This window comes from Schistosoma mansoni, chromosome 6 (genome assembly GCF_000237925.1).
Source record: "Schistosoma mansoni strain Puerto Rico chromosome 6, complete genome".
In the NCBI taxonomy this organism is placed as follows: Eukaryota; Metazoa; Platyhelminthes; class Trematoda; order Strigeidida; family Schistosomatidae; genus Schistosoma; species Schistosoma mansoni.
In genome coordinates, this window is record NC_031500.1 from 8,224,359 (window position 1) to 8,237,531 (window position 13,173).

Sequence of the window (13,173 nt, forward strand, 5' to 3'; positions counted from 1 at the left end):
TATACGCAGAAACATATATATTTATATACAGGAAGAAATTTTGAAAATAGGGTAAAGAGAAAATTATACAAAAAAGGGGAAATAGTACAACGGTGACCAATATTAAATTAGATCGTTATATATGAAGGAGATTAGGTGAAAATGAAAAATAAATCACCAACCAACGTATCTCTTTACTAATAGACTTTATGAAATAATAATAATGAAAAAATAATAATTGACAAATGCAATCCAATAAATACGAGAAAATTAGTAACTTAATAAAAAACAAAACAAGAAAGTACATTTGAATAAATTACAATAATAATAGTTAGTTAAATACAATATACATACATAGATGACTGACTTCATGAGCATGTCAAAATGTCATAAGCTTTTTTTCATTTGAACTCATTAACATCACTACTATTGCTACTACCACTAATACTACTGTTGTTGTTGTTGTTGCTGTAAAGCCTGATGTTGAGCCACTTGTTGTTGATGATGGTAAGCTGCTGCCGCCATAAGACCTGCTTGTTGTTGATACTGTTGTTGCTGTTGATGATGTAAAGCCATAGCTGCTACAGTTGCTGTTGTTCCTCTGGAAACAATTGCTGCATTAGTATTAGTGACGCCAGTATTTCCAGCCGCTGCAAGCATGAAACCCGGATGTTGTTGTTGTTGATATAATGCTGCAGCTGCAGCATTTGTAAATGCAGCTAATTGATAATTATTCACTGTTCTATTAGATCCTGGTGTTTCTTGTTGTCCTATTAAAAAATGAGCAGATTGTTGAACTCGATTAAGTTGTTCCTCTTGAACTGAATTAACAATTACAGAGGTGGCTGGTGTACCATTACCGCCACCACCGGTAGCAGCACTCGCACTCGCGCCATTGATAATAGTACCGGTGGTGTTTGACGACATCAACACGCCAGCATGTGGATTGGCAATTGATGAAGTTTGTGAAACTCCTGCTACAGCTGCCACTGCTGCTAATCTCTGCTGATGTTGTTGCTGTTGTAACAATAGCTGTTGATGTTGTAGTTGTTGTTGTGCAACAGTTTGTTGAGCATCAGCCGCCACCTGTGAATAACCTGTTACTAGTTGTAATTGTGTAGCAGCAATTGAAGAATTGTTCTGAGCATTAACAGCATTAACATTACTCTGCTGTTGCTGGTGTTGTTGTTGTTGCTGGACAACGGCAACAGCTGCCGCAGCTGCTTGTGCTTGTGCTTGAGCAGCAGCTGCTAATGCAAAACTAGCTGGGTCAGTTGAAGAAGCCAGAAACAAACCAGCAGCCATTCCTTCTTGTGGATGACAAAAGAATGTAGTTGGACCAGATGGTGTTGCAACAGTACCTGTCGAGTTAACGCTAGCATTAACTCCAGCAGCAGGGAAAAGAAAACTGTGCGCTGCTTGTTGATGGGCTGCTAAAGCCACAGCCTGTTGTTGTTGTTGTTGTAATTGGAATTGCTGTGTTTGATTGACAGTTGATTGATTACAATTACCATGATTAGAGACTGCAACTAAATGTGTACCAGCAGCAGCGGCAGCCGCAGCAGCTGCCACTGCATAGTTAGCCTGCTGTTGTTGTTGCTGCTGTTGTAAAAGTTGTTGATGTTGAACAACTGCTGCTTGTTGTTGCTGCAATTGTTGAAGTTGGTGTTGCTGTTGTTGTTGAGCTGCAGTAGCATGAAATCCAACAACTTGAGGGAAAATTGTTTGACTAGTCTAAATATAACAACACAATAAAACAAAAAAATATTACAAAATTAACTGCTAGCTTGAATTTCATTTGATCTTTATTTGATATAAATAAATAAATAAACGAATTTCTCACTAAGCTATCTATCAAAAATGTATAAGTCCCACTAATTAAACTACTGCTTATAAATTCTATTGTGTTTTTTTTAAATTATAAAATACACTTTCTACCTTTATCATGACGTATTTTAAAAAGAAAAAAATCTTTAACTCAGATTTGAAATCTTCAGGTAAAATGTGCTATGAAAAGCTAACGTTTTATGCCTGACCAATTTATTTTATTGAAACACATCAACATTGGCGCAAAGTGGGATCAAAATATATATGAGCCATACAAATGATTGAATTCTTATGTGGGCTGGGATACGAGCCAAATGACCGGTCAGAAAAAAATGGATTTCTTAGGGGGTCATACATCGAGCCTTTGACTTAGAGGTCTAGTCCATGAGGCAGTGAAGCAATATCAAGAGATGCAATCCCGTGATAGCTGATGATCAACAATAGGTTCATATGCCATTTGTTCCCTTAGGATCTTGGAACCTATGCGAACCATTGATTTGGAACCAGGTTTTCTAGTTACCCTAAGTGAATCCCTTGTATCCACAAAATAGGTCAAAGAGTCTGGCACTCCCTTTTTTCCTCTTCATTATGTAAACAACTCCGCTGAGAGAAAACAATGAGTAAGACATCCTTGGTGGTGGCTATATACGCTTGGACATATGCGAGCATCCCGAGAGGGAGAGTACGCTCTCCTTACCCTAGGACGTAACAGAACATTGATAGGCCTATACATATTATTTAAAGGTTTTCTTAATTTTCACATTCCATGTTATTAGTAATTCATTAGCAGTTATATTTTACATTAGAAGCGGTGTATCTCAGTGATTAATGCGTTTCGAACCCACAACTCGACTTGCTTCGATTTGGGTAACTATGTAGTATTGTAGTGAACAAAACACTAGTTGGGGACAATCGGATGTATTTAAGCAAAGATTACAGACTATCTCAATAAATTCTGATTACCAAACAATGAACAGTCAATTTGCAAATTAACAACCAATTGTTTCAATCTTCACTGTTTCTTCTCTTATTCCATTGCTCATGCATTTTCCAGACGTTTGCGTTTCATTTCAGTTCTTTCCTCATCGGTCTTCTGCCAAAATACATTCTATGTCTGACCCACACCATATACTACTTATATGGATATAAGTAGACCACACCACAGTATCATTACATTTCATCTTAGTTCTAATGTGGCTTGAAGTTTACTAAACAAACCTATACCTGGGAGACAAGTAATCAATTTAATTATTTCATTTACACAAAGTGAGATCGGACAAGAGGTAATTCACACCATAATTTTAATACGAATGATCAAAAATACAATTTCACAAGTACTTATTTTTAAAGGTACGAAAAAAGACAAATGTTAACAAACATATCTTTGAAAGTTATAATCAAGTTTACTCAATTAAAAAAAACACTCGCATAAGTAGTGACATAATCAATGAAAAATATTATATTGATAAATATCAATGATATGGACAGTGATTTAAGCTTACATGAAAAAGAATACTTAAAACTAAACCAGAGAATAATCAGCTACATGAGACTTGTAACACAAAATGATAGATCGCTTTTCATATTTCTTAAAACTACATTCGTTCCAGTGAAGTTAAGGATGATTAATAAAATTGGGTGCACATTCAAACAATATTCACCAAAAAATAACGAATCAATTATGAAATCAGCAACTTTTGGTAAAACATAAAATACAAAATAAATATGAAGATCCAGAAACCTGTTCGATAAACAAGGAGGGTCTAACTGTATTCAAACAATATTATTTAGTAAGTCAGTAATCAATATTTAAACGACTTTCGACAGTAAGAAAACAATATGAACGGTGAAATGATTAGTACAACAGTAAATAAAAAATGAACCTATAAAAACCAGTGATTGATAGATAAAAGTTTTATAAAATATAACGCATGAATAAAAGAAACTCACCAATGGATGAGCTTGACCGGACTGATTTGGTGCAGCTATATGAGTCAATACCATCATAGGACCTGAAGGAGTGGCTACTGTTTTCAATTCAGGTTGAAAATGAATTGAATTATGTGTAGGTTGAACATTAGTACCTTGTTGAACACCATTAGATGATTGTGTGACCGTAATTGATTGAGCAAGAGCTGGCATAGCAGCCATGGCAAAAAATTGTTGGTGTTGTTGCTGTTGTAAGGTAATTCCTGATGGATGCATTGCTGCTACAGAAGCTACACTGGCACTTGGTAACATGACAGTTCCAGCCGCTGCTTGTTGTTGTTGAACAAGATGATGATGATGAGCAGTCATTGTAGGAAACATTAGACCAGAAGCATTAGCTGCAAAAATCGGATGAGCTGCTTGAGTCATACCAGCAGGTGATAGTGAAACAGTTATAGGAGTAAAATTAACTGCAGATGATGCTGACGTTGTGGTTGCAATCATTGAGACTGGAGTAAAAACAGTAGTTCCACTAGTGATCGATGCTATTTTATTGTTTATTTTTATATCACATTCTGTATTATCACTTTTTCGCATACCACTAACAGTTTTTCCATTATGTGATCTATTTATAGCCATATTGGTGGGAATATTATGTGAATTTTCCACTGATAACATTTCCAATTTAGTCTCATTATTGTTGGACTCAGAACTATCAGTTGTAGACTTGGATTTTCGTTTAGATAAACGCAACGGCGCAGAGCCTAAGAAGATAAGATTTACAGATGAAACAAATATCGAACTTCAGATTTATAGAAGTTAAAAAATTCTTTAATTTACTATTAAACAAGAAGTGCAAGAATATGAAAAAAATTATTTCCAAAAGAAATATATATATAATGGTGAATTTTAAAGTATAAAATACCTAGAACTTTCTGGATCCAGAACAAATACACCATGAAAAAAGCGTTCATTTCCAAGCAATCAACATGGCCACGTGCATACAACCACTGTCACGGAAGTCCTACTCACCACCTCACAAAGGGGGTGTTGTTTACGAAATTGAGAGAACGAAAAGTGAATATCTGGCGCTTTAATCGGGTTGGTGGACATGGAGGATTTACCGAGAGGAGTTGGAAAACCCTGATTGCAAACAAATAGTGCACATGGGCTCCAGGATCCTGAGGGAGCAAATGGCGTATGAACCTATTGATTGTCACTGACTACCATGGGACTGCGTCTCCCAAAGTCACTCCACTGACTTGTGGATCATACCTTTACGTCGATGGTTCCGGGTGTGGCCCCCTAAGAAAACTACCTGCTTCAGTGTGGGCGCATAAGTAGTATCACAGCCCACACACAAATCAAATGAAGATCACTACTGGAAATATTATTCTTGCTTCAATCGGCGTTCAGATAAATCACATTGACAATCATTTGATGACATTCATTTCTATTTTTTTATATACTACGTCACATATCTACTCCCTTGTATTCTCACTGTGTATCCTTATTTTTCAAATTACACAGCGGCCCGCCTATGGTGTAAACCTTGTACTATCTAAACGATCTCGAGTCACTGACTGGTCGAAAGTTGGATGCTATCACCGAATACGAATACTGAAAGTCTTTCTGAAACCGCGTATACCATTCAAACTGGTTTCCCTCAACGTTCGCACACTAATGCAAATCGAACGACGTATACGGTTGGCTATGTCTTGAGAAAGCCTTAATATCGATTTCCGTTGTTTGTCCGAAACCTGTAGTCAAGACCCCAGTGAAGTACTACAAATCCGCCTCACATCTATCGCTTCGAAAATCTTGTTTCACATGTGTTTATCCAGGGGCTCTGTGGCATCTTCGTCTGGTTTTGCTGGCGTTCGTGTCGCAGTAAGCGCTTGAGCTGAGGCAGCACTAACCGATTGGATTTCCATTGACAGTCATTTATGTGCTTTTAGATTAGAAAGCTCCATCAAAGCGCAAAGAAATGGGTGTAGGAAACGATGTTTTTCGTCATTCACCCCTACACTCCGACAGATTGCAGCCCGAATGCGATCAAGGATGAGTTTTGTCACCAGTTAAGTATTCTTTTACAGGAAAAGAGTTCGACATTGTAGTGCCAGCCAGATACTTGAATACTCAGGCCGGGAGTCTAGGCACAGAAGAGAGTCGTTTAGGTGGCCGATGCGGACTTGTTGGTCACAGGTCAGATAACGGGGACCGTCTACTGCAACTTTGTGCAGACCACAATCTGTTTCTGGCTAGCATTAACTACTGGGACAGTCATCGCCAATGTGCTACCTGGCATCCTCCTTCTGCATCTTAAGCCTGGACTCAGGTTGATCACACCGCAATCAGCTATCGCTAACGTGGTTGTGTACAAGACTGCCGCTCCTTTTGGAGCACCTATCCGGACTCTGATCATTACCTTGTTTGCGCTAGTTTACCTTACGTTTCAGCGGCCAACAAATTCATCGTCATAAACAGATCGATGTCAGTAAATTGGTTGCAACTTCTATTACAACTAAATATCGAACCGAGCTAGGTTAAAGACTAGCTACTAGCCCACCGAAAAGTAAAGATGAGTATTTGTTGCAATTGTATGATGCCATGAAAATGGTGAATAAAGTCGCTTGCGGCTTCGCAAAACGTCCCGCTTATAAGCACTGGGTTTCTTCAGGCTCCCTACGACCCATCAAAGCACGTCGGTCTACTCCGGGTGACCGCAAGTTTGACCACAAACGACGACTGTTACGTAATGAAATTGGGCAAAGCTTGCGTAAGGACCGAGAAGCCCGGTGGTTGGAGAGTGCCCACGAGTTGGAAGCAGCAGCTGCATCTGGTAAACGCCGGAAGCTCTCATCCAAGTCACCTTCATCAAGAAGTCTGGTGTGACTGAAACAATTTGTACCGTCGTCTCGGACGATGTTCAGCTATCCGAGGAGCAGCTTGAGTGGTCTGTTGCCCCGGCAACATCGATCAGACTGTCCTTCCCTCCATGAGCTGTGACGACTGACCAACCTAACGAGGTGGAAGTCCGCAAGGAACTCCAGCTCTTGAAGCACTACGATTTACCAGGCCCAGATGACTTTCCTCCGGCTCTTTTTAAAGATGGTGGCAAATTTCTGGTTAAGGTCTATGGATTAGAGTTTTAACATCATGGAATGAGTCAATAGTTGTCCCTATCCTTAAAGAGTTCAGGTTGTTCCTGTAACAAAAATCGGGAGATAAGTCTACTTCCGATCGCGTCCAAACTGTTGGCTTCCATCCTACTTCGTAGATTGTTCGAAACTCGAGAGAGATTGACTCGCAAGGAGCAGGCTGGTTTTCGTTTTGGTCGAGGATGTATTGATCATATCTTTAACCCCCCCCCACAAATGCTAGAACACCGTCACACTTATCACAAGCCAACATTCGTGCTCTTACTTGACATTAGATCCGCCTTCCTTTCGTTGGACTGGGCTGTTTTCTGAGATCGCCTATTGAAGAAGGGTATGCCTGAGAAGTTTATTAACATCTTAAAGGCCCTATATACAAACACCTCAGGCAGAGTGAGCGTATACAACCACCTTTCTCGATTGTTCCATTCAAGCAATGGGGTTAGACAGGGTTGTCCAATCTCACCGTTCCTCTTCAACTTTGCCACTGATGACATTCTGGAAACAGCTCTGATGTATGTATGTAATGGCGCTGTAGATCTGTTGCCCGGATAAAGACTTCTCGACCTCCAATATGCGGATGGTATTGTCTTACTTTGCGATAATGCCCAAGCCATGCAATCAGCACTTAATCAGTTGTCAATCAGTGTCCGCAGGTACGGTATGTGCTTTGCTCCTTTGAAGTGCAAAATACTCTTACAAGACTGGCAGGATTCTAATCCTTTACTCACCCTGAGTGGTGAGCAGATTGAAGTAGTTGAGAAGTTCGTGTACCTAGGTAGCTGCATAAACGCTGGTGGTGGCGGGAGTGGTGAGATCGATACACGTATAGTGAAAGTCAGAGCGGCTTATGCCAATCTGGACCATCTTTGGCACCTTCGTGACGTTAGTTTAGCTGTAAAAGGATGGATCTACAACGCGTCGGTGAGGGCAGTTATGCTGTATACCTGTGAGATCTGATCTCTACGAGTTGAGTATGTTAGGCGACTTTTTTTAATCTTTGTTGTCTCCATAAATTAACTTTCATTAAATGGCAATATTATGTTAGAAGTTCGGAGGTTCAATGCCATGTTTTTGAGTACAGAGACGATAATACAACTGGTGTCACCATCTTGAAACACCGACTTCGGTGACTTGGACATGTCCTAGGAATATCGTTCCAGAAAATTCCACACCGTGCACTATTTGCTGACATTGGGAACGGTTGGGAAAAGCAGATAGTCAGTGCACGTATCGTGATATGAAAGAAAGATGTACAGTACTGGCTTCTGTTGGTCCTTCACGACTTCCCGGTTGGGATCCTAGAGATGATGCGACACAGTGGCTTAAGACGTTATCAGACATGGCTAAAAAATAAAAGCCAGTGGCGATTATGTTGTAACTTTCTTCATAAAAGTGAACGTAACTTCGTTAACTGAAAGAATTATTTCCGGTTGTATTTTTGCTAACTGAACATTTTCTTTTATTACTAATACCATTATTATTATTTCACTCCCATACACTAATTTCTGTTCGTTGTTGTCCTCCTTTTTCCTATACGCACTCTCTTCACCACAGCCTCGTTGTTATTGTGTGGTGTCTCTTTGTACCAATATCTATGTGTTCAAATAAATAAATAATAAGATATTTTGAAATAATTTTTATCACAGAATTTATTGGAGGTAAATCTTTTGCTATGCTGTAATTTTTCTCCCATTACGACTGACTGCTCTACACTTGACACGCGCGCAGCACGATGGAATAATATTTTCGTCGTAGAAAACTTCACATTTTTCATGTAAGCCAGTAAAAACGACAGATAAGGAAACACACCCTCCATTTTGGATTATAACAGTGTAAATAGTTTCTTACTTCGTTTTGGTTGGTTGTCGTGTGCAAGGTCGAAAATGTGCACAGGTGACAAGTCCTTCAACTAACGCGACCTTAACAGCCCATTCATCGTTTTTTATAAATAACCTTAGTGGTATTTACTAGGGTCTCAAAAGGCGTGAGAAACTAATCACATGAAAATATAACTAACCTGGCGCTTTCCGTTTTATTGTCATATTTATCCCAACTCCTGGCTCACCTTGATGTACTCCACGTATATGTCTGTTAAGATCAGATTTTTGAACAAAAGGTTGCTGACACTGTTGACACTCAAAATTCCTAGCTGCACGATCATGATGTTTCAAATGATCTTTAAGTTTATCTCTGGTAAAAGAAATGAATTAAAGATACGTAAGTGAATATTGAAGTCATTCGCGCGTGAAGCCCAATATATGTCAAGAAACTTTATCAAGGAAATTTAAGAGGGATATAATCCGTAACTGGACTGAAGACTAATTGGACAGATTTCTTGTAATCGATTGCTAGCAAATGTTCACTATGTTAAGACCAACAATCACATGAAAACCGAGTACTGATATTATCTAACTGCTTGAATTTTAGGTTTTAATCCGCAACTAAAAACAGATAAGCTTTTGAAACAAATGAACCACGTTTTCACGTTTTGTATATTTTAGTGCATAGACTCACTAACTATGATTGTAACGATCCAGTTAAACCCTATGACCAATTTCAGTTGACCGTTGAGTGAGTAGCTGATGTATGACTTAATCAGTAGTATCCAGAGGTTCTTGAAACCGTGACTTTCAAATTTGCTGAAAGTTGGAGTCTAAAATTCAGACTTTAATTAAGGTTGTGGGTGGATACTGGGCAACTGAAAAGAAGCAGGATGTTAAATTGCCCCCAAATGCCCTGGTACGACCGAGAGTGGGGAGAGTCTACTCTCCCTCTCGAAATGCTCTCACATGGCCAGCGAATATATAGCCTCTGCCAGGGAAGTCCTACTCACTGCCTTCTCGTGGCGGGGGTGTTGTTTACGAAAGTGAGAGGACGAAAAGCGAATGTCCGGCGCTATAACCGGATTGGTGGACACGGAGGGTCCACCCAGGGGAGTTGGAAAACCCTGATTCCAAACCAATGGTGCACATGGGCTCCAGTATCCTGATGGAACGAATGGCGGAAGAACCTGTCATTGGTCAACGGCTACCATGGGACTGAATCTCCTCACGATGCTCCACTGCCTTGTGGATCAGACCTTTAGGTCAAAGGCTCGGGGTGTGGTCCCCTAAGAAAACCACCTGCTTCGGTTTGGGCACCCGGGCAGTATCACAGCCTACACACAAATGAATGAAATGATGAACTCTATTGATGATACTATTCCTGCTCATATTAGAAGCAAGACAATTTACATTATTATTATTATTATTATTATTATTATTATTATTACTTACCATATCGCTAATTCACCCCCTTTTATCCCCAATTTGTGTAACCTTACTTTTCAACTTATGCAGCAGCTCGCTCTTGGTGGAAAATCTGTCCTATCTAAACGATCTCCAGTCACTGTCTGGTTGAAAGTGAATGCTTCCACCGATAATGAATGCTGAAGCAGTCTTTCTGAAACCACGTACGCCGTTCAAGCTGGCTTCCTTCAACGTTCGCACACTAATGCAGATCAGACAACAGATAGGGCTGGCTATGTCTTTGGAAGGTCTTAATGTTGATGTTTGTTGTCTATCCGAGACCCGTATTCAAGACTCTAGTGAAGTACTACAAATCCGCTCTCCATCTGTCGCCTCGAAAAGCTTGTTCCACGTGCGCTTATCCGGGGACCCTGTGGCATCTTCGTCTGGTCTTGCAGGCGTTGGTGTCGCACTAAGCGCTAGAGCTGAGGCAGCACTAATCGATTGGATCCCCATTAACAGTCGGTTATGTGCTGTTAGATTAGAAAGTTCCATCAAAGTGAGAAGAAATCGGCGTGAGAAACGGTGTCTTTTCGTCATCTCCGCCTATGCCCCGACAGATTGCAGCCCGGATGCAATCAAGGATGAGTTTTACCACCAGTTAACAGTTCTTCTCCAGAAAGTGCGTTCGACAGATATTGTAGTATTAGCCGGAGACTTGAACGCTCAGGTCGGGCGTCTAGGCACAGAAGAGAGTCGTTTAGGTGGCCGATGGGGACTTGTTGGTCGCAGGACAGATAACGGGGACCGTCTGCTGCAACTGTGCACAGACCACAACCTGTTTCTGGCCAGCACTAACTTCCGGCACAGTCATCGCCGGTGTGCCACCTGGCGTCCTCCCTCTGCATCCCAAGCCTTGACTCAGATTGATCACATCGCGATCAGCTACCGCTGGCGTGGTTGTGTACAAGACTGCCGCTCCTTTTGGAGTACCTATCTGGAGTCTGATCATGCCCTGGTCTGCGCCAATCTCACCTTACTTTTCAGTGGCCGAAGGATTGACCACCACCAACGGATTGATATTAGTAAACTGGCTGCAACTTCTGTTGCAAGTAAGTATCGAGCGGAGCTAGCCTCTAGGCTAGCTACCATCCCACCGAAAAGTATAGATGAGCATTGGTTGCATCTTCACGACGCCATGAAAATGGCGAGTAAAGCCGCTTGCGGCTTCGCGAAACGTCCCGCTTACAAGCACTGGGTTTCTTCTGGGTCCTTACAACTGATGGAAGCCCGTCGGTCTACTCCGGGTGACCGTTTGACCACAAACGAAGGCTGTTACGTAATGAAATCGGGCAAAGCTTGCGTAAGGACCGAGAAGCCTGGTGGTCGGAGCGTGCTAATGAGATGGAAGCAGCAGCTGCATCTGGTAACTGCCGGAAGCTCTTCCAACTCATCCGAGCCACTGGCAGCAAGAAGTCTGGTGTGAGTGAAACAATCTACGAGGATGACGGGATGCCAATCACTAACACCTCTCGACGTCTTGGACGATGGGCGGAATTTTTCGAAGGGCAGTTTAACTGGCCTGCTGCTCCGGCAACATCAACCAGTTTGTCCTGCCCTCCATGGCCAGTGACGACTGATCCACCAAACGAGGCGGAAGTCCGCAAGGAACTCCAACTCTTGAAACGTTACAAATCACCTGGCCCAGATGACTTACCTCCGGCTCTTTTTAAAGATGGTGGTGACTTTCTGGCTAAGGAACTGACGGTGTTGTTTGCAAAGGTTTGGGAGCAAGAAAGTGTTCCAACATCTTGGAATGAGTCAATAGTCGTCCCTATCTTTAAAAAGGGTTCACGTTGTTCCTGTAACAACTATCGGGGGATAAGTCTACTTCCGATTGCGTCCAAACTATTGGCTTCTATCATTCTTCGTAGGTTGTTTAAAACCCGAGAACGATTGACTCGCGAGGAGCAGGCTGGTTTTCGTTCTGGTCGAGGATGCATTGATCATATCTTCACCCTCCGCCAAATGTTAGAACACCGTCATACTTATCGCAGGCCAACAATCGTAGTGTTTCTTGATATCAGGGCTGCCTTCGATTCGTTGGACAGGACTGTTCTCTGGGATTGTCTATTGAGGAAGGGTGTGCCTGAGAAGTTCATTAACATCTTAAAGGCCCTGTATACGAACACCTCAGGCAGAGTGAGGGCATACAACCACCTTTCTCCCTTGTTCCATTCGAGCAGTGGGGTTAGACAGGGTTGTCCAATCTCACCGTTCCTCTTCAACTTTGCCACTGATGACATTCTGGAAACAGCTCTGATGTATGTATGTAATGGCGCTGTAGATCTGTTGCCCGGATAAAGACTTCTCGACCTCCAATATGCGGATGGTATTGTCTTACTTTGCGATAATGCCCAAGCCATGCAATCAGTGTCCGCAGGTACGGTATGTGCTTTGCACCCTCCAAGTGCAAGGTACTCCTACAAGACTGGCAGGATTCTAATCCTGTACTCACCCTGGATGGTGAGCAGATCGAAGTAGTTGAGAAGTTCGTGTATCTAGGTAGCTATATAAGTGCTGGTGGTGGCGTGAGTGATGAGATTGATGCACGTATAATGAAAGCCAGAGCGGCTTATGCCAATCTGGGCCATCTTTGGCGCCTTCGTGATGTTAGTCTGGCTGTAAAAGGTCGGATCTACAACGCGTCGGTGAGAGCAGTTTTGCTCTATGCTTGTGAAACCTGGCCTCTCCGAGTTGAGGATGTTAGACGACTCTCTGTGTTCGATCATCGTTGTCTCCGAAGGATTGCTGACATCCAGTGGCAACACCATGTTAGTAATGCAGAGGTTCGGCATCGTGTGTTCGGGCGCAGAGACGATAATTCAATTGGTGTCACCATCTTGAAACACCGACTTCGGTGGCTTGGACATGTTTTACGAATGTCGTCCCAGAGACTTTCACGTCGTGCATTATTTGCCGACTCTGGGACTGGTTGGAAAAAGCGGAGAGGAGGTCAGTGTATGACATGGTGTCGTGGCATGAAAGAG

At 41.8% G+C, this 13,173-nt stretch overlaps 1 protein-coding gene across 1 annotated transcript in view; it reads right to left on the reverse strand.

The window, feature by feature from the left end:
* Window positions 1-426: 426 nt before the first annotated feature.
* Smp_078550 (putative zinc finger protein) overlaps window positions 427-13,173 on the reverse strand; it is a gene marked incomplete at its 3' end in the record, with an annotated part of 33,018 nt that continues 20,271 nt past the window's right edge. Inside the window, exons 4-6 of the mRNA XM_018798160.1 lie at window positions 8,914-9,086; window positions 3,757-4,499; window positions 427-1,713 (exon numbers count right to left, since the gene is read on the reverse strand). Coding sequence (XP_018653129.1) covers window positions 427-1,713; window positions 3,757-4,499; window positions 8,914-9,086 — 2,203 coding nt within the window. The remainder of the gene's footprint in view (window positions 1,714-3,756; window positions 4,500-8,913; window positions 9,087-13,173) is intronic.